The sequence below is a fragment of the Zeus faber genome (genome assembly GCF_960531495.2).
Source record: "Zeus faber genome assembly, chromosome: 9".
Classification (NCBI taxonomy): domain Eukaryota; kingdom Metazoa; phylum Chordata; class Actinopteri; order Zeiformes; family Zeidae; genus Zeus; species Zeus faber.
Genome location: NC_137197.1, coordinates 33,591,663 through 33,612,800, shown reverse-complemented (window position 1 = coordinate 33,612,800; position 21,138 = coordinate 33,591,663). Strand labels below are relative to the sequence as shown.

General features: G+C 43.1%; 1 protein-coding gene across 1 annotated transcript in view; it reads left to right on the top strand.

Annotated features, from left to right (window-relative positions):
- myo18ab (myosin XVIIIA b) overlaps positions 1-21,138 on the top strand; it is a gene marked incomplete at its 5' end in the record, with an annotated part of 190,909 nt that overhangs the window by 132,317 nt on the left and 37,454 nt on the right. The window contains 6 exon segments of the mRNA XM_080006919.1: positions 2,007-2,118; positions 2,367-2,494; positions 3,266-3,420; positions 15,847-15,970; positions 16,218-16,418; positions 20,987-21,097. Of these exon segments, the coding sequence (XP_079863045.1) occupies positions 2,007-2,118; positions 2,367-2,494; positions 3,266-3,420; positions 15,847-15,970; positions 16,218-16,418; positions 20,987-21,097 (831 nt within the window).

Below are 21,138 nucleotides of genomic sequence, written 5' to 3'. Positions count from 1 at the left end.
TGGTGTGCATGTACTGCAGGCCTTCCTCAAAGATTCAATATATGTAGCTACGCAGTATATACGTATTCTTGCTGATCCCACCTATCCTGATAATAGTCATCCATATACACATCATAATTAATCTCTTCCTACCTGTGGGAGATAGTTTTTAACATCCTTTATGGATCCGGACAGACGCCGGACAGATTTTACTTTTTTTCTTGGGCTTTGGTCAGCGTTGGACCACGCCTTTTTAAAAATGAAAAATAATTTGTCTTCTCTAGTGGTGCACCGTGTCAGCTGGCAATGCATATACAGTATATATATATATATATGTGTGTGTGTGTGTGTGTGTGTGTGTGTGTGTGTGTGTGTGTGTGTGTGTGTGTGTGTGTGTGTGTGTGTGTGTGTGTGTGTGTGTGTGTGTGGTTGTGTGTGTATGTGTATGTTTATGTGTATGTGTGTGTGTGTGTGCGTGTGTGTTTGTGTGTGTGTATGTGTATATATATATATATATATATATATATATACCGATCAACCACAACATTAAAACCACTGACAAGTGAAGTGAATAACATTGCTCATCTTGTTCCAATGGCATCTATCAATTAGGCAGCAAGTGAACAGTCAACAGTTTTTGAAGTTGATGTGTTGGAAGCTGGAAAAATTGGCAAGCCTAAGGATCTGAGTGACTTTGACAAGGGCCAAATTGTGATGGCTAGACGACTGGGTCAGAGCATCTCCCAAAGATCAGGTCTTGTGGGGTGTTCCTTGTATGCAGTGGTACCTACCAAAAGTGGTCCAAGGAAGGACAACGGCTCAACCGGCGACAAGGTCATTGGCGCTCAAGGTTCATTGATGTACATGGGCAGGGAAGTCTTGCCTGTCTGATCCAATCCCATAGAATACTGCTACTGTAGCACAAATTGCTGAAAAAGTTAATGCTGGCTATGATAGAAAGGTGTCACAATACACAGTGCATCACAGTTTACTGCGTATGGGGCTGCGTAGCCGCAGACTGGGCGTGTCCATGCTGACCCGAAAGCACCTACAATGGGTGTGTGAGTGTCAGAACTGAACCATGGAGCAATCAAAAAAGGTGGCCTGCTCTGATGAATCACATTTTCTTCTAAATCATGTGGATTGCCGGGATTAGGGTCCGATCTGATCAAGCATCTATGGGATGTGCTGGAACAACAAGCCCAATCCATGGGGGGCCCCACCTCGCAACTTTCAAGACTTCTTGATGCCAAATACCACAGGAGACCTTGGCTGGAGGAGTTGTGGCTGATCGGTTTGTGTGTATGCGTATATATACTGTATGTATATATATATATATATATATATATATATATATATATATATATATATATATATATATACATACCAACAACCTCGACAGTCTGAAGGCATTAATTGATGCGTTGACAGGAACCATCTCAGTCGCTTTCTGGTGCCCCCCCCTCCCCATTGGACATTTGTCTTATTTTCCAATGCCTACCCTCTCTGTCTGTCTGTCTGACTGTCTTTTTCTCTCAAATGCGCACACACATGGTCAGTCCTGTAATTGTGAAATCATGTTGTCAAGCCAGCTCTTCCAACCCTCTCCAGCCATTTAGTTTGCTATTTGGCCGTTGACATGATTTATGTGTGTGTGTGTGTGTGTGTCTGTGTGTGTGTCTGTGTGTGTGTGTGTGTGTGTGTGTGTGTGTGTGTGTGTGTGTGTGTGTGTGTGTGTGTGTGTGTGTGTGTGTATGTGTGTGTGTGTGTGCCCTTGCAGTGTGTTTAAAAACTTACAAAGTATCTTCTTTGCCAGCAAAATTTGTTTCTATCTTGGCTTTTAATCTTCTAGTCAAATTTGTTGCATGAAATTGTGCTTTCACACATTTCCTCGTGTCTTTCTCTCCATCTGGTCGGACTGGAGAGTTACAGTATGCTGAAAATTGGTTACAGTTCACACTGTCTAAAGAAGCCAGCTTTACTCACGTTTTCCCTCCGCCCGGTCTCTTGGGGACCCATCTCTCCAGGCCAAGTTCGACAGTGCGAAGAAGCAAATGGAGTCGATGGAGATGGAAGTAATGGAGGCCAGACTCATCAGGGCCTCCGATCTCAACGGAGAGATGGAGGACGACGACACAGGTCAGAGATGGATGTATGATGGATGTCACAAGTGCATTGATTACCATTATTACCATTACCATGATTACCATTACCCAGGTAATGTTGGGTTGAAGAACATTTTTGGTAATCTTTTTGTTATTTTTGGGGTTTTTTGATTTGAAATTTTAACAACTGAGGCAGTATGCAGGGACAGATTCTTCATCATGATGAGTGGTCTGTTGCGTACATGCGCCGGTCAGCGTATTCAACCAGCGTTTCCCCGACAGGTGGAGAGTGGCGGCTGAAGTACGAGAGAGCCATCCGGGAGATCGACTTCACCAAGAAGCGGCTGCAGCAGGAGTTCGACGACAAGCTGGAGGTGGAGCAGCAGAGCAAGCGGCAGCTGGAAAGAAGGGTGAGAGACAAAGAAAAAGACCAGGAAACCCTCGGTTAAAGGCTTTTTTTTCAAATCCTTGCCTGGCTGCTTTGTGTCAGTGGGCTCCCTTCGGCTCTTTCAGAAGGGTCCCCTTCCACTCTCTTAATCTTAATTAATGTTCTTGTTATATGAAACACACGTTGATCATTGATGCTCAAACTACAGCGAATAATCAGGTTTGTGTATATAATTCTGATCTCTCCTGATTAATCGGTCCGGCAAAGTTGACACATGCGAACAAATATAAAGATTGCTCAGAAGTCCAGCCGCCTGAATCTGGTTTCCCATAACCGTGATCACCGTCCAGCATTGGTTGCAGAATCTCACTATGCTGTTTACATGACCATTTGTAAAAGTGGAACATGGCCTTAATTATAACGTCAAAGGATTATATGTGTGTAAACATACACATGCTCAGTATTTTTATTTTTCAACCCAGAGCTTATTTGAATGTTGGTTCCCATCATTTACTTACTGCTCGTAGGACTACCTATTTCTTTATTTGAATGTTGGTTCCCATCATTTACTTACTGCTCGTAGGACTACCTATTTCTCTTGATTTTAAAATGATTCCTAAACGGAGAAACCCGCAATCAGGATGGACATTAGCCGGAAAATAAGCCCAATTTGTCGACAATTCCCCAAAAGTATCTGTATTATTTCTCCTCCTAGCACATTGAGACTTGGAGCACGTTGTGCAGTCATAGATGTGACTTGCTTGTGTGCATGTGTGCGCATTCCCACCCACAGATCAGTGACCTGCAGGCAGATAATGAAGAGTCCCAGCGAATGGCCCAGCAGCTGAAGAAGAAGTGCCAGAGACTGACAGCTGAGCTGCAAGACACCAAACTCCACCTGGAGGGTCAGCAGAGCCGAAACCACGACCTGGAGAAGAAACAGAGGAAGTCAGTAACCGTACACCGCCTGCACAACGGATAGATGGATCGATAGGGTACAGTACAGTGCCTTGAAAAAATATTCACATGACCATTTTTCTCACATTCTAAATTTGAAATATATTATAGACCAAAATTTGTCTGTTTAAGAAATTGGTGGATCATCTGTTTTTAATTAATCCATGAAGATACAAGCCCCCTCTCACTGTGAGGACTGACAGTAGGGGAGAGATTTTCATTCGAGCATTCCAAACGAATCTGGCATATATTATAAAGAATCAGAGACATGGGGAATGGTGTAAGGTCACCTCAAACACACTGAATGTACCTCAGAGCGCGGTTTGGCCCATTATACAGAACTGTAAAAAATATGAAACTACAGCTACACTGCCGAGGTCAGGCCGCCTCTAAACGTAGTAGTTGTCGAACAAGAATGGCACTTAGAGAGGCTAGTGGACACTGTCACTCTGAGTTGAGAAAGTCAGTGCCTGAAAAACATGATGTTCATGGGTCAACAATCTCCAAGTCATTGCACAAAAAAGGGCCGTTGTGGATATGGCCAGGAAGAAGCACCGACCAGGAAAGAATTTGCAAAATAAAATTTGAAAGATACCGCAAATATGTGAAAGGTCTTGTAGTCTGATGAAACTTAAGTTGAACTATTCAGCTTAAACTCTAAGTGCTATATGCGGCATAACTTTCTAACACTGCCAGCCTCACTGTAAAGGACGGTGGCGTCATGGCATCATGGTAGGGGGATGCTTTTCAACAGCAAGTGACTGGCAATTGAGTCAGGATTAACGGGAAGATGAATGGTGCGCACAAGGCCGGAAAGCTTGAACTGGGGAGGAAGTTTTGTTTTTCAGTAGGACAACAACCCCAAAGCACACTGCCAGAGCAGGGCCAAGGTGGCTTAAAATGGAGAAAGTCGATGTCCTTGAGTGGCCCAGTAGGAGTCCTGACCTTAACCCTATCAAATCTCTTTGGCAGGACCTCCAAAGAACTGCTGTCCACTACCATTCCTTCTAAAGCCTCGTCCACATTACTCTACGTGATTTTCTTCAATAGTGAACGACAATGAAAAGATTGTGCAGTGCACATTTAGCAGCTGAAATTTATATATTTTTACACACATAACTGCTGTCTTTGAGGAGCACAAATCTGAAGACGGAGAACAGATGGATCCAGTTTTGTGGTACTCCAGCACTCTCGAGAATGTATCTTCCCGCGAGATTTTGGTGAGAGGCAAAATATCTTGCGATCTAAATAGCCGCACGATCTCATTGGCTGTTTAAAATTGCCATTGCGAATTGAGGCTTTGACGCACACACACCAAAGAATTTTGGAAAGACTAGCCCCAATAAACAAACAAATTTGACTGAATCATGGCCTGGCCCACTGAGATTGTATAGATCAGCAACAGATTTTAGTCTTTCACTCACACACACATATCGATGACATTTACGATTCTACAGTGTGGCTACTCTGGACTACCCCGGACTCAGCCCGATCTCAGCCCGATCTCAAATAGTTGCCACATTGTCCTGGAAAATCATGTAATGTGGCCCTAGCTTAAACTGCCGCAGCTTGAGCAATTCTACAATAAGGAATTTGGCCAGTCTTTCTCCATTGCGTACACAAACAATGGAGACTCATACAAAAAGACTACTGGCTGTGAGAGAGAGGGATGAATACTTTTTATTAAATGGTTAATAATCTTCATACTTTTGGGGGGCTGCACCCTAGAGTGGGGGGGGGTTCATGAAAAAAAAATCTCTAAATTTATCAAAATCCTAAGTTCAGTCATTTAAGAGAAAATGTTGGGGGCACTGAATACTTTTTCAAGGCACTGTAGAATGCAGAATAATGAAAAATATATGTTGTATCATATTATATTTCATATATATATTTTATTGTAACCCTAAAATGTCCATGTCTGTACTGATCAGTTAAAGTTATAGTTTGATTGGTGTCTATACTGGGCATTCAAAGTTTAGGACTTATCTCTGACTCTGAGCATACACACACAGACTATAACACACTATACTACAGATCAGTGATTCAGCCTCTGTGGAGCTTCACAGCCCTTTTGACTCGTTAGTTGTGTCAATGGAGCCATTTTTCCCTCCTTTCTGTTTTGCCCACCGTCAATAGGTGGATTTGGGCTAAGGCTTGCAGTTCCAGAAGGCTGTAATAGACAACACAAACTTGTCTCATGACAAACTCAAACTCATCATCCTTTGGGGAAACAAAATAAAACGCATCTACATAAGAAAGTGTACTCTGTTCGTATTGAAGGGGAGCTTGCTGCAAGCAGCGACGTGTTTAGTTGAAGACCATTTTCCACTTGTGGAACAAAAGCTTAGTAGATTTCTCAGTAACATGTCTACTTGTTTCTTTTTCATCAATCTTTTTTTTATTATTTTGCATTTATAGAGAGGATCAACACACAAAAGATACAACGAATACCACCCCCCCCGCTCTCCCTCCCCTAACCATCAGTCCCACCCAGCAAGCCAGATACAGTATATACTGTACACATGTGTATATACATACACAGTGCTTGAAGTGGAAATAAATATGTACCGATACTCCCCTTGTTCACATGTTGATGGGGGGGGTCAAGTTGCCATGCGTGAGGCAGCATGGGACGCACAGGAATTTTTTTATGTTTTGTTCAATTAGGAAAGGAAGAAAAAGAAATTCATCAAAAGTAAAAACACTGTTTTTGTTTTGTTTGGAGAAGCGGGGAATGGGGATGCGCAGTGGAGAAAATATGTGACGGTGCTCCCCTTATTCACATGTTGACGCGGGGAATATTTAAGCCGGAGCTTGCAGCTCGAGTTGGAGGAGCGTGCAACTTGTGCGTTCTAATCTCTAGGTCGTCCTAAGACGAGCCTTCCATCATTGTTTCCAGTCATCCCGGTTCTCCATACATCTGGCCAGCTCGTTGGTGCTTTGTGCTCCCGCATCATTCTTGAGTACATCCACATATGTTAAAGTGGGACGTCCTCGTGACCGGTGCCCATGTGTTGGCTCCCACAGTACCAGTTTGCTGGCTGGCAGCTCCTGGTGTCTTTAGCAGTGTCCTGCTAGTCTCATTCTCCTTACAGCAATCTTCTCGCTCACCCTTGGTATTCCCTCGTACAGAATTCTGTTGGTTACATGTGTACTCTTGCTGATGTTAAGCACTACACGCAGCATCCTGGTGTAGCACCTGTCCAGGGACTTCTCTAGGGTTGGCTTCAGGGACCAGCATTCACTGCCATAGAGGAGAACGGACTCTACTGTCACATAGAAGAAGCTGAGTTTGATTTGGCGGGGGAGGTTGGAGTTCCATACACTGGACATGCCGTTCAGGGCCCTCCATGCAGGTGCCTTCCTCACTTTCAGATCTTGCTCAGTTGAGTTGACCCATGAACCCAGGTACTTGAAGTCATCGACTTCTTTCAGCACAGTTCCTCCTGCTGTAGTCAGAGGTTGATGTTCTGGTGGAACGTTATAGGTGATGACCTCAGTTTTCTTGGCGTTTAGCCTCAGGCCTACTTTGGCGCACTCCAGCTCTACCCTTCCTGCTCTCGCTGTTAGGAGGTGTGCTGAGTGAACCCAGGTGCAGAGAACAAGGCAGAGGCGAGGTGGCAAAAATAGAGGTTTACTCAAAACAAGTACAAAAACTGGGCAAAAACAAAGTCTCGGGAGCTTGGAACAAGAGCGTTGTCATGAGGTTAGACAAACTCAAGACTGAGCGCCCGAGGACACAAACGACAGGGTCTAAATAGGGACGACCAAACGAGACACAGGTGAAACATATCATCTAATGAGGCAGGGTAATCAGGAACAGAAATAGGTGAAGCAGAGCAACCTTGAAAAGGCAGTACTGGCGGCATCTAGTGGCTGATGCTGGTAGGACCCGGGCAAACCCTGACACTCGCCCGCTGATTGCCTTCCTGAGTGCGTAATCGAGGACTATGATGAAGAGTGTGTCCCCTTGCATAACGCCAGCCAGGATGTCAAACTCCTCGCTGTTGCCATCTGGGGTCATCACCTTGGCCCTTGTTCCTGCGTACATGGTCTCTATTGCTCGGAGTAGGTTGGGAGGAATTCCATACGCCTTAAGGATTTTCACCATCATGCCTCTGTGGATCGAGTCAAAAGCCTTTTTGAAATCAATGAAGCACAGAACTGCAGTCAGGTTGTCCTTCCTCACCTCCTCAATTATTCTCCTGAGTGCCAAGATCTAGGCTGTTCTCCCCTCCCGAAAGCCGTTCTGGTTCTCCCTCAAATGAGGGTCGATGGCAGGTCTTATCCTGTTCAGCATCATGCGATTGTAGATCTTTGCAGGGATACATGTCAGGCTAATGCCTCGGTAGTTGTCGGTTTCCAGAGATCTCCAGCTTTGGGCACTGGGATGATGTTCGATAGAGACCACATATCAGGCGGCCGATTGTGCAGCAGAGCAAGGTTGCAGAAATCTAGAAAGATGTCGTCGAGATCACATTTCTTCAGGACCTCTGGGGGTAGACCATCTGGACCGGCACTTTTCCCAACTTTCACGGTGGTTTTTGCCCTGGCGACCTCCCCAGCCGTGAAGGGACCATCATCAATTCCCAGGTCTTGGAGGACTGTTGGCACATCTTCCTCCACTGCTTCTGCAGTCTCTCCCAGCAGCCTCTGGAAGTGCCTGGCCCAGGTTGTCACCCTCTCCTCAGGGCTGTGTCCGTCGACCTGTCCCTCCTTGGTCCTCTTCCTCCCGGTCATTTCATTGATTACCCTCCAGGCCTCCCCATATCTCTGTCCACCTTGCGCTGCCTTCACTCTCTGCACTTTCTCCATCAGCTCCTCCCCTTTGATGGTGTTGTAGGTGTTGAAGAGAAGCTGTTTGGCTTTGTTCAGCTCCCTACGTCTCTCCACTGTTGGTACCCGCTCATAGTTGAGGCGGGCTTCCTCCACATACCCTCGCGTCGCTACTACCTCAGGGTGTTTCGATCGCCGGGAGGATCTGACTCTCTCCATCATGGGCACACATAGTTTGGTCGCCTCCTCGTTCGCAGCAATGAAACGCATGTATTCGTTGCTGGACTCCGCTCCTTTGTCCAGCTGCTGATAACGCTTCCTCTCCTCCTCCGTGTACCTGGTTTGAAGGCCAGGGTCGTTTGAGAACGCTTTCCAGTCCCGCCAGATCTTAGGACTTGGTTTAGGGACCCTGAGGCTCAGTCTCACCCGCATGGAGACCACGCGGTGGTCTGAGCCCACAGAACTGAATGTGGAGTATGGTTCTGCATTCATGATGGAGTTCCTCCACCTCTTCCTCACTAGGATGTAATCCAACTGTCGAAGCGTATACGTGGCTCGATCTCAGAAGGTCCATCTCTTGCCTGTTCTCTTCCGGAAGATCGTGTTTTCCGCCAGCAGCTCGTGTTCCATGAGGAAGGCAGTGAGGTAGGCGCCGTTGCGGTTGGTTGAGTCCTGGTAAGGGAAGGGTGCGTCCTCTGGTCAAAGCCTTGCGTTGAAGTCCCCAAGGATTGCCAGGAAGTTGTGTGCTGGGGCGTCTCGGACCGCTGTTACTAGGTCCTCAAAGAACTCCACCACCACGTCAGATGGTGCCACGTTGGTGGGTGAGTACACGACTATGACTGTTGTTACTGGGTTGCCCGAAAACTCATCGATCAGGATCCTGTCTGTGTGGTGGTAAACCCGACGAAGAGCCTTTCGCGCTCGAGAACTCAGCATTAACCCGACGCCGCCTGTTGCGGCCTGGGCCTCGTTTCGCCACGCTGATGCAGAGATGAACGTGCGTCTCTCCACTCCACGATCGGGTCATCAGTGTGCACTCTTCTGTGTTCTTGGATCCCCAGGATCTCCACTCCCCATTCCTCAGCACAGTGTGCTAGCTCAATCAACCTCGCTTCTTCTCTCGCTGTGCATGCGTTGAAGGTTCCCATAACGAATGGTCTCCGACAGCGCATGAGTGCATCGGACAGGACCCTCCCTGGGACACTCCCAGGATTTGAGGTCCTGTCGTCATGGTGCCCTCCAGTAGGAGGACCAGCACCACCGTCCGCCGCGATGTTCCTGCGGACTCCCGCCGCTGGAAGTTTAGGATTTGGGATGACTTTGTACTCCATGGTTGGCTTTACTATGCTGATAGCGGACTGCGGGGCGCAACTCCTCGCAGTCCCGGTTTTAGTTCAGAGTGTCCTTCTCCTAGACGGGTTGCCGTCCAAGGCTATGAGCCCCATCTGCCCATGCTATTTAACCCATAGCTGGGATAGCTAATAATTAAAAGAAAAAGTGTGCTCTGACTCAATAAAATATGATATATTTCACAATATGTCCCCTTAATTTGTCCACTTGAGAAGGCAGATCAGAGTACCGGCAGCTTGCGAGAAGTGCCGGGGCGCAAGGAAAAAGTCCCTGTATGCCAAAGAGTGAAAAGTGTCGGTACTGCATATTGGATACTGCATACTGCATACTGCCTACTTCAAGCACTGTAAATACATGCATACACACATCCATCACAAAAAAAAACTAAAATGATAACAGACAGTCATTATCAGGATAACGTATGGGAAGATCAAAGTAAATAATAAAATATCCATATACAGTAGGAGCCACTTGAAGAGTGCTGTCCCAACCGGCTGCCAACCGGCTGGAATTCAGCCTCCCTCTCATCTGTTCTAACAAGGCATGTTTAATCTTAACTGTAAACACGTCTATTCATTCAATTGCAGTCACAATGAGATGGTGCTAACTTCACAAAAACACAATCACATTTCAGAGAGAAATTTCAGATTTTCACCCCTAACCCTTACCTATTACCTGAGATATTGTGCTCTGAACCCTGACCAGAGGTCATCTTTCAAAGTTCAATTGTTTTTTTGTCATATGAATGAGAACAAGTCTTAATGCTTTATTTTAATCTACATGTTGCACAGCTTTTTAATTTCAAAATAGAAGCTTTTTTATTTAAAAAATTTAAAATACAAAGTTTTATAGCTTTGTAAAGAGAGCACTCAAACTAGGTCTATGTAATTATAGTCTCAAGTTTATTGTCAAATACTTGATAACAATGCAAGCGTCATTACCAGTAATGAGATTCTTAGCCTCAGAGCCAACTCAACATTACATAATACCTAAAGGGTATGGTAGTGATTAAAATAAAACAGTCTTTAAAAACAGAAATTAAAGAGTATTTAAACAGTTAAAAAAATGTAACTCTAAAATGGAAAGGATAAGTGTAGTATAAGTAATATAAAAGTATTTACAGAAGAGAAAGACAAAATAAAATGCAGACAATAATGACAGTGAGTGAACTTGATAGTGTATATCTTAAATAGTCGTGGGCCACAACAATGCATTGTCATACTGAATGGCAAGATAGACACAGTGTTGTAAGACAAACACTGCAATGTACTACTAAGAGGTAAGACAAAACAGGTATTCAATGCAATACTTGATACATTAAAGTGACTAGTGGTAGATGATGTAAACAGCAGTTTTCCTTCTTTTTAAAGTGGCCAAGTGTGTGGATTTATAGGTTCTAGTCCTTGGCCTTTTGATTTCAAAATGAGGGTTTTTGAACTATCAAATTTTTATTTAACTTAAAACAAATGTCTGCATTTGAGCCTCTCTGTCAGAGAAACAGCCCCCCCCCCATTTAATAGATTGATTGATTGAATTAAAAAAAAACAATGGCACAATAATATGTTAAAAATCAATAATTAAAAGTCAATAGAATAAAATCAACACCAGGGATATAATAATGAGTTGTACAAATGTTAAATAGACTAAACAGTATAAGGATCCTTCTGAACACTCAAGATTTACTTCACAGATTAGTTGCCAACTATTATTAATAAATCACCAGCTATTGATTAAGAATTATTAATAAGTCCTGTATGATAGTAAACTGGATATTTGATTCCCCATTGGTTGAGTGGTATTTTCACCTCTCAGTGAAAAAGGGGTTGATTGCTCCATTGGAATATGGAGAATTTCGTCAATGGATCCGCGTTTGCATATGTATGGGTGAGGTGTGGGGGCGTACAGACCTGTTGGGTGACACAATGATCAGCCATTAAGTGCAAACAAAGAGATGGCCAAGGCCCAAGGCTTTACCTGCTGTCTGCTTCGTTAGTCACTCAAAAAAGGTGTACTGCGGCCATTAGAAATGAGTACTGTGCCCTTGTGTGAAAGTTTGAGACTGGGAGACTTCGCTACAAATAATGATAAAAAACAGAAAGTAGGACGGAAAAGGTAAAACAGCAAAAACATGTAATAAACAATAAAGGGTGATGCAGCAATACAGATAAAAATGATCTCATACAATCAATAGTCATAATGCACAGATGGTCAGTTACACTTGTGTGTGTGTGTGCATGCATTAGTTGTCGTTCTGAAAAGCAATGGGAATCTATAGATACTAATAATATACTTTAAATTAGTATTTCCATAGAGTAGTAGTAATAAGTAATAATAACTAATAAAGTGCGCACACGTTACACTGTAGAACAAAAAAAGAAGCCCGCTCCAATTCTCAGAGTTAGGTTTACCTCTCACACAATGACTTGAAGACAACAACATGTTGAAGATAGCGTGATTGTATTGAGGAATTTATCAATTTAAAGTAAAGCAGCGGAAATTTACGTTTTACTTAACGGGCATACTGTACACATGCTGTATAACAGGCATCAGTAGTTCATCCTTGGATTTTCCTGGTCTTAATCTGAGGTGTTGACCACACCCCTGGTATTTATTAGAGGCCCGGTTTTTATTTGAGTAACCGCTTATATTTGAGGAAATATGGTAACTCAAATATATGAATTACCTTATCTTCTAAACCTTATATTGCTACAATACATACATTACACCATTATCAGTATATATACAATGTTACATACATTATACATTATCACCTCAATGCTAACCCTGCTATATGTTGTTGTTTTTATGTCATTCATTGTCTCAAGGTCATTCAATCGTCACAGGTTAACTGGTTGGATGGAGAGGGAGGGACAGACTTGGTCGACAAGAGGAGACAAGCAGGTTAGGGGAAGACGAAACAAGGAGACATAAACTAGGAACTTGGAACAAGCACTAGGACTAGGAACTAGGAGCTAGGAACTAGGAACTGGCCAGTAGCAGTAGAACTTGGGTAAGCTAGTTGACAGTCTGGCAATGAGTGACTGGGGAGCTGGAGAATACATACTGTGTGGGTGATGAAGGTAATTGTTCCCAGGTGTGTGAAATTGGCCGAAGGGAGGAGTCGCGGATGAGTCAAGAGCGGCCTCTAGTGGTGCTGGGAGGCCATGGGCCTAACATTAATTAAGGCTCCTACTGTACATACTGTATACAGTATATACAAACATAAAATAAAAAATAAACCTTTTTTTTTTTTTTTCAACTTGTATTTAAAAAGACCAACGTGTACCATAAGATGCGGATTTACCAGGTAATAGACCTTTTTCTTCCTGTTTTTTGTTTTAAAGGGTTGCAACGGATCATTTAAAATGCTGGAATTTCAAACCATGTGAAATCAAAATGCCTCTCGTACAAAATAATCATAAACAATATGAATGGTTTATGAATTTTGGGATTCGGTGTTTGAAAGGTGACTGCTGTAGCCCTGTCCCCAATATTTTCTCTCTCTGGTCCCCAAAATATTCACTATTTGTGTGGAGGCAGCTATTGCCCCTCTGCAGACCCAGGGAATAAAGGTTGTGTCATATCTGTACAATCTCCTGATAATAGCGGTGTTAAGGGTATGGGTACACTCCCACACAGGGGCGCTGCTTGACCATCTCCGCAGCCTTGGTTTTCTGGTGAGTTGGAAAAAGAGCACTCTGGTTCCAGCCCAGCAAACTGTGTACTTGGGTCTTGATCTGGTCTCATGGTTGATGTGTGTACGACTGACCCCGACAAAGAAGTTGGCTTGCACACTGTCCCTGCGCAAGGTCACCAGAGTACGTCGAGTTATGATCCTGCTGGGCTTGATGGCGGCTGTCCCCTGCAACGCTGGTTATAAAACAGCAGGTGCGTCCATCCAGAGACCTCTCCTGGGCACTGTCCATTACACAGGAGTGTCGAGAGGGCCTGAGGTTTTGGCTGACCCCCGGCAACCTCATGAAAGGGTACGGCTGGGTCCAGTGATACTGCGTGTGGTGATAAAAAAAGTTCAGACAACACAACGACAATTGCTTATGTCAATCGTCAGGGTGGCGTCCGTTCCCTAACCATGCATCGGGTGGCATCAAGGATTTTGCTGTGGGCCCATTTGTATTCATCCGTGCTTTTGCCAAGCAGAGGTAGATCTTCTTGTTTCACTAGACACGGCAAATTGTCCTCTATGGTACTCCATTTGGAACGAAGACCTCCCATTGTGCCACGATGCCCTGGCTCACCCTTCGCCTCGGGCTCGTCTGTATGCATTCACTCCCCTCCTACTGTTGGAGCAGGTGCTAGACAATGAGGGAGGACAGGGTGTAACTGGTTCTGGTGGCCCCTTGGTGGCCACCAGAACCAGACACAGACTTTGTTCGCGGACCTGAGGTCTCACGTCTTGGGTACGGGAAACCTTGTGTGCTTCTGCTCTGGTCAGACCTTCTGACGCAGGAAGCGGGGGAAATCTTCCATCCCGCTCCCCACAAGTGGAAACTGGACCCCTGGCCCCTGAGCAGGACAGACTATTAAACAGGGTTTACCCATTGAGGTGGTGGAAATAATTCAGAGTGCCAGAGCCCCGTCAACGAGGTTTTACACATCCAGTCAGCCTTTGAGCACTGGTGTGTGTGTGTGTGTGTGTGTGTGTGTTGTAGAAGAAATTATTTTGCATTGTCGGTGAAGCTAATCTGCCTGTTACAAGAAAACAAAAACTGAGAATATTAAAGATATTTATTCTGCAGAATAAAGAGAAAGATTCTGCTCCAAAGCAGTATTCTGACCAGTCTGCTGCTATTTCTGATGAAGAGGGCTTTATACAAAACAGAGGGTGTGGCCTTGGTCAGAAGTCATTTACAAGACCGTGCCCCTCAATTGTCCTCTGGTCGTTTACCCTCAAACAGTGAATTCACAGGTACTTGCAATCTTTTGTTGGCAGACGCAGATTACAGTCTCTTACAATCTCTTCCGAGCTCCCCTGGAAGCTTAGTGAATAAAACAATTTATAAGAATAAAAAGAATATTAAAGAATAAAACATTTTTATTGTCCATCTCCATACAAGGTAAACAGGACAAAATGTGATCTGGTTCTTCAATATTAGAATTGACATTGTAAAGAGAAAGGACATTTCTCTTTACATAAACTCTGGGGGTGCTCCTGGAAACACACAGGCAATGTTTTGAAAACCCCGCTCAACAGGAAGAGACTATTCATGTCATATGATATGATGATCATATGCATTTTTTCTCTCACGGTGTGCGGTCGCTGACTCCGAAATAGGATCTGGTTTTTGTGTTAAATGCCTTTAATGAGATTGTCTCTCTTGCTGGATAGTGGAAGCAATCTCACTGGCCTATTGTTCTGTGGGGCAGGAGCCCCAAGAAGGTCTCAAAGTGCATTCTACTAGGCGGGTGGCTACCTTGTGGGCACAGTTTCGAGGGGTTTCAGTTGAGGAGGTGTGTGGTGCTTCTTCCTGGGCTATCCCACACAAGTTCACCAGATTCTCGACATGACGTCATGATGCTAGTCTCGGCATAATATGCCATGTTATATACCGAACAGAAACAAAATGAACCAAAACGGTGGTGGCCCCTTGAGTTCTTAAGAACTCAAGTTCAAAATGAAGTAAAGCGTTTTGGTTGTGCTACAACCCTGGTTTTACGATTGAAGAACTAGGGTTCTTACTGGTGGCCTCACTGACCAGCTTGTTCAAGAGCTGAATAATCTGCTGAGGAAGTATAACAGGCAGTGACCCAGTATATACACTGCGGGACAGGCCTTATTATGGGTTCCCTAGTGGCCCAATCACAGCCTATCAGGGTGAAGTTGAGACTTGGTTGATTACAAAAAGGCTTTTAGCTTTATTCAGTCGAGCTGTCTGGAGATAGCTTAAGGCATAGTAAGAACTATCACGCTTCATTCGTAAAACCAGTGTTGTAGCACATCCCAAATGTTTTGTCTGTACGATAGCTTGAACCAGAAGTAGGATATAAAAGCCACCAGGCCATTGTAAATGCTTGCGTAAACGCTGCATTGATCGTTTCTTTTCACATCTATAAGAGATGTAATATTCTTTGTAATATTCGTATTCCCACACATGGACAAAATGTGCGGCCTTCGTCTATGACTGCTAAAATAGTCTTCCACTATGTAAAGTTGTATTTCCAGTGCTACAGTCAAGGCAACAATAACTTTTCCAGTGAGGAACAGCTAAGTGACAAGCTGACAATTTGTGTTGGATTCTGACTGTGTGAACTGTCTCGTTCGCCCACCTCCAGGTTTGACGGGGAGCAGAGCGTGGCACAGGAGGAGGTGCAGAGAGAGAGAAGCCAAAGGGAGAAGCTTGCTCGGGAGAGGGACATTTTGACCGGGGAGGTTTTCAGCCTCCGACAGCAGCTGGAGGTACAGAGTCACAACCCTGTGTGTGTGCGTGCGTGCGTGCGTGCGTGCGTGCGTGTGTTTGCGCGTCCACAAAATATTCCGATACCCAGATCACGTTCAGATTTTTTGAGTCCTTGTCGAAACTCACAAATTCAAAAATCCAGAATGCAATGTATGTATATAGATACATGTATGTAGAAATGTATCATTTTGTTGCGATACCAAAGGCATCAATGTAATTTTTTTTTTTTACCACCTGCCCCGACAGGACAAAGACCTGGAGATGTGCGCAGTGAACCTAAAGCTGGAGCAGCTGGAGACGGAACTGCAGGACCTCAACTCTCAGGAGTCCAAGGACGAGGCATCTTTGGCGAAGGTCAGGAAGCAGCTGAGGGACATGGAGGCCAAAGTCAAAGACCAGGAGGAGGAGCTGGACGAGCAGGCCGGAGCCATCCAGATCCTGGAGCAGGTGCTCAGACCTCCCACAGCTTACACACACGTTAATACTTCATTTTGTATTAACTTATCTGTTAACTGACAGTTGATATCAGTGTTTTCAATGCGCACTAATACCACATCATGTCATTAATGTTAATCATACTCCCTGAATCTGTGGCATTTCCCCTGGGCTACATCAAAGGTTAAAGGTGGTTTACCTAAAAGTTTAGAGATTGTTGCTTTTAGGTATTGGGTAGAGTGTGGATGTAGTGTGGTTAACCCTCTGAAGACCACGCTGAATTCAGAGAAGCGTTGTGATTTTGGTGTGGTCTGATATTTATCCAAATATCATCAACTTAACACACACTTACTCCAAAGTGGTTGATATACTGTATCTGTTTGAAGGAAAATCACAGCTACAATGATATGCCATCAATAGTTTGGTCAGTATCATTAATGCAGCTTTTAGATAAATCTTAAACACACAAGATGTAAAGAGTATGTTTTTGTATTTATGACACACCACAGCAAAAGCCACCATCTCCCGCATTTCTAAAATCGCCAGAAGCAGCCAAATAAGTTGAAAAAACTTTTCTTGAAGGATCCAGATTCGTGTTCCTTTGCGTTTTGTTTTTTTATCTCAGCGTATTTTCAAAAACAGAGTTTGATTTATAAATAGTAGAAAAATGTTGAACCGTGGAGTTAAATATTCCTGTTAGATTACATGGGGAAACGCAGTTCACTTACCGAGACGCGGAACAGCGCTGAATAACGCAGATCGATTGTTTCCTTTAAAGCGAGAGTCCAGGTGAAGATCATTCATCCATATTCCAATTTGAAACCGTTTTGATAGAATTCAACCTTTAAATCGTACTACTCTTAAACACACGGAGCCACTGTTGTGAAACTGCGAATAACTAAAACCCTCCGCGTCACGCACCTACATCACTTCCGTAAACACAGTTAAAGCACAGCATGGAAGTGTTTAGGTCTCACTTGTCTGTGAAAACGTTCTTCTCCGTATCGTTATGGATTACGCAAAGCGGGTGGCAAAAGCTCTGAATCATATTTCGGACCTTAATCTGACCAGTACGATAGATCCAAGTCAGTGTTAGCAGCGCGTACTGGACTTCATTTTCCGCGTTGATAGTCAGTTCTCCGACAGCGACGCGGAGCACAACAGTGCTGCTGAATCTGATATTACTTCGGACTTGGAGAACATTTCAAACAGCAGATTTCAAACTTAATGTGACGATGAAACGGGATATTTTCAAGAACCACCGAAGGAGACCGACGATACATCCGCTGTTGTTACAACGGAAGAAGTTCATGACGTGATGAAGTCCGTTGAGGCTGGTGACAGATTTTCGGAATTCAGATTTTCTGAGACTCATAATATTGATACTCTACGTTTTGTTGTGTTGTCCGTACTTTTAAACTCCTAAATAATTTCACTTTTATAAAACATCTATATTCTTACTGTTAAATACTATTCTAAGCTCTCTTGCAATTTTTTTGCCACGGGCACATGATAAAATCACGCGGAGGTAGAGAGAGATTTATAAACCAAAGTCACTTCTTTTACGTGCGATTGCGCGGGTGCAATAATAGACCTCACAGGGTTAAGAACAGGTTAAGCATATGGAAGGGTGGTTACCAAAGCTGAATGCAGCCACATGCCTAAGATCTAGGCAGTCTCGAATTTTCAGAAGAATTTATACTTAGTTAGAAATCCTTACCGCATAGCATTTATAAAAGTCACGACTATCAGTGTGACGCTTCAGCTTCAGCTGATGATCGACTTTGTAAAAGGCAAGCCTCCATGAGGACATTTACTCTATGGGAGATTGGTCCTGTTCCTACTATATATTACTTTGAGTGGATTCAATATTGTTTCAAATTCTGCTCAGAATTAATACATCATTTTGCTGATGCTTTAAAATTCTGTTGTAAAACCGCTATTGAAGAAACCACACTTGGGTACTTTGGTGTCCTTAGTAACTACAGGCCAAAAGCAAATCTTCCTTCTTTAGGCAAGGGTCGAGTACCTTACTTAGTAATTTTAAAAAGTTTAAAAGTAGTTCCTAACCAAATTTACAACTTTCAAAATGCCAACAAGGTCTCAGTTCTTCCTTCTTTTTTAATGAATGCAGCATTTTATGCTATCAGCCGCAATATTGATGTTGATGATGATTGTGACAGTTTTCTATATTACATTGGTACAGAAAATGACATATTACTGTGTCTTTACTTGCTTAACAAACTATAGCCACTTGGCAAACTAAAAATAATCAGTAAAATGAATAAGGCTGTGTGCACTCCATGCACCACTACTCTGATTGAACAGGTTTGTCAGGACACACCTTCACTGTGAGTGGAAAAAGATAGAAGCCTCTACAAGTCATCTCAATCACTCAAAGTTGCGTCTAGCGCCGGCTAAGCCACTTCTCATTACCCCACCTGCAGTAGATATAAAACCATGCACCACCAACACAACCACTTATCAGAGAAACATGATATAACTTCTGGTGTTGTACAAGGCAGCTGCATTTGTCCGCTGCTTTTCTCACTTTACATGGTCCCATTAGGTGATTTGATCAGAAAACATAATGTCAATTTCCATACCTACGCTGAGGAAACATAACTATATATTTCTGTGAAGTCAAATCGTGCCCACATCTCCCTCACTAAATTTCTTTGCAATCAATGATTGGATGAGTAAGAATTTCTTAAAACGAATTAAGATAAGACCTTAAGATAAATCCTTTTTGATCGTACTCTGTATGCGTGGGTGTTATTCTAGGTTCCAATTCAAGTTTCCGTTATCCCGTAATTGACGATTTTTGACTGGGAAAATCTGTCCGACATATTTTATATCCGACAAATCTCTTCGGTCATGATGTCCAGTTAAAATAATTCCCTCTAAGCATAGTTTTAATGAGTGCTGGGTGATAAAACAATAATGGTAATTATTGAGATATTGTTTTCCTGGATGTCAAATTAAAATTATTCAATCATTAATAAAAATAAATTAAAGAAAGAAATCTGCAGATCTGTTCATTTCTGCGTTCCACCAGTTGCAACAGAAAGCCAATCAGTTTGGACAATCTAAAGCTGAACTTTCACCTCTAACCAATCACTTTTGTCGGTATAGAAATGACCCCAGGTTGCACTTTTAAACACAGCAGACACACACACAGAGCGAAGACAAAGCGCAGCGTCCAAAACTTAGAGAAGCACAAAGATGATGTATTGTTGACAACAGGGCCGCATACATCCTTAGTTTGGCATTTTTTGGATATTTAAGTTTGCCCCAAAGCAGGCCGGCACCAACTTTTTCTAATGGAAACTCTGATTATCATATAAAGAAGGTGACGAGAAAAGCATTCGTTCAACTAGAAACCTCGCAATATTGCCAAAGTACGGCCCTTCCTGACCTAAAAAGGTGCTCAAATGCTTGTTATAAGTTGACTGGGCTACTGCAATGTCCTTTTTGCTGGCCTTCCAAATGTCTATTGAAAGGCTTAAACTTATACACAACTCAGCAGTTAGACAAAAACAGGAAAGCAAGAGCATATCACTACAGTTATGGCTACATTGCATTGGTTCTCAGTATAATCACTTTAGAAGTTATTTTAAGGTGTTCTTATTTGTATACAAAAGCTCTTAATGGCTTAGGACTGGTCTACATTACAGAATCCCTGCTCTTCTACATCTCCAATCCCCAAGAATGGAGATGGAGCCGTTTTTAACTGCTAAAAAGGTATATTTTCAGTTCAGTTTTTTAATTCGTCTCCATTCTAGCTGTTTAAGTGAGGATTGTTCTTTTAATGCAACAGAAGAAGTAATTATCGCAAGTACCAGTGACTACAGGCTGAGGGTAAGTCCACCTGTGGAATCTGTTGAAAAGGGCCCTAAACTATAGGATTAGTTTGAAAATTATATGAGAAACGTTGGAGTAGTTCAAGACTAATAATTAAAGACCAGTAATTCAAGGAAATGTTGAGAATCGCACACACACACACACACACACACACACACACAAACACACACACACACACACACACAAATTAAAATGTATTCCGTTGTCAAGTTAAATAAAGTGCATTCACTTTTGGCTTTTTCATTTATTCTTGCATTCACCCAGTGAGAGATGAGAATTCAGAGATTACTTCAGATATAGGTTTTTAAAGAACTTACAGCGCTTTAAACTAAGTGGATATCCAAAATGTTCAACCTAATTGTGAAATAACCTCTTGATTCATATCAGAATGAAAGGAAATTGGCTCTTTGTTTAATTGTCTATGCAATAGTGACTTTGTTCATACAGAAAACTGCACTTACTACCTGCTCATGAAAGTTTTTTCATAGCTAATGTCTAAATAATTAATTTTTATAACTAATGAATTTATAATATGGATTGGATTCAGGTCAATTTAGCTCTACAAATTGAGCATTTTAAGATTCGAAAAACAAGTTTCATCTGTATATAAAAGATGCAGAGAAACTAAAATGTTATTTCTGTATTTATTCCAAATTCAGATGACGTTTCATAGATGGATGGTGTACATTAGTCTGTGTGCTCCACCTTTCTTTCAGGCCAAGCTGCGCTTGGAGATGGAGACAGAGAGACTGCGTCACACACACTCCAAGGAGATCGAAAGCAAAGATGATGAGGTGGAGGAGATCCGACAGTCCTGCAGCAAGAAGGTAAAATATATGCAGCACGCACGCTGTTACTGTCCCAGGCT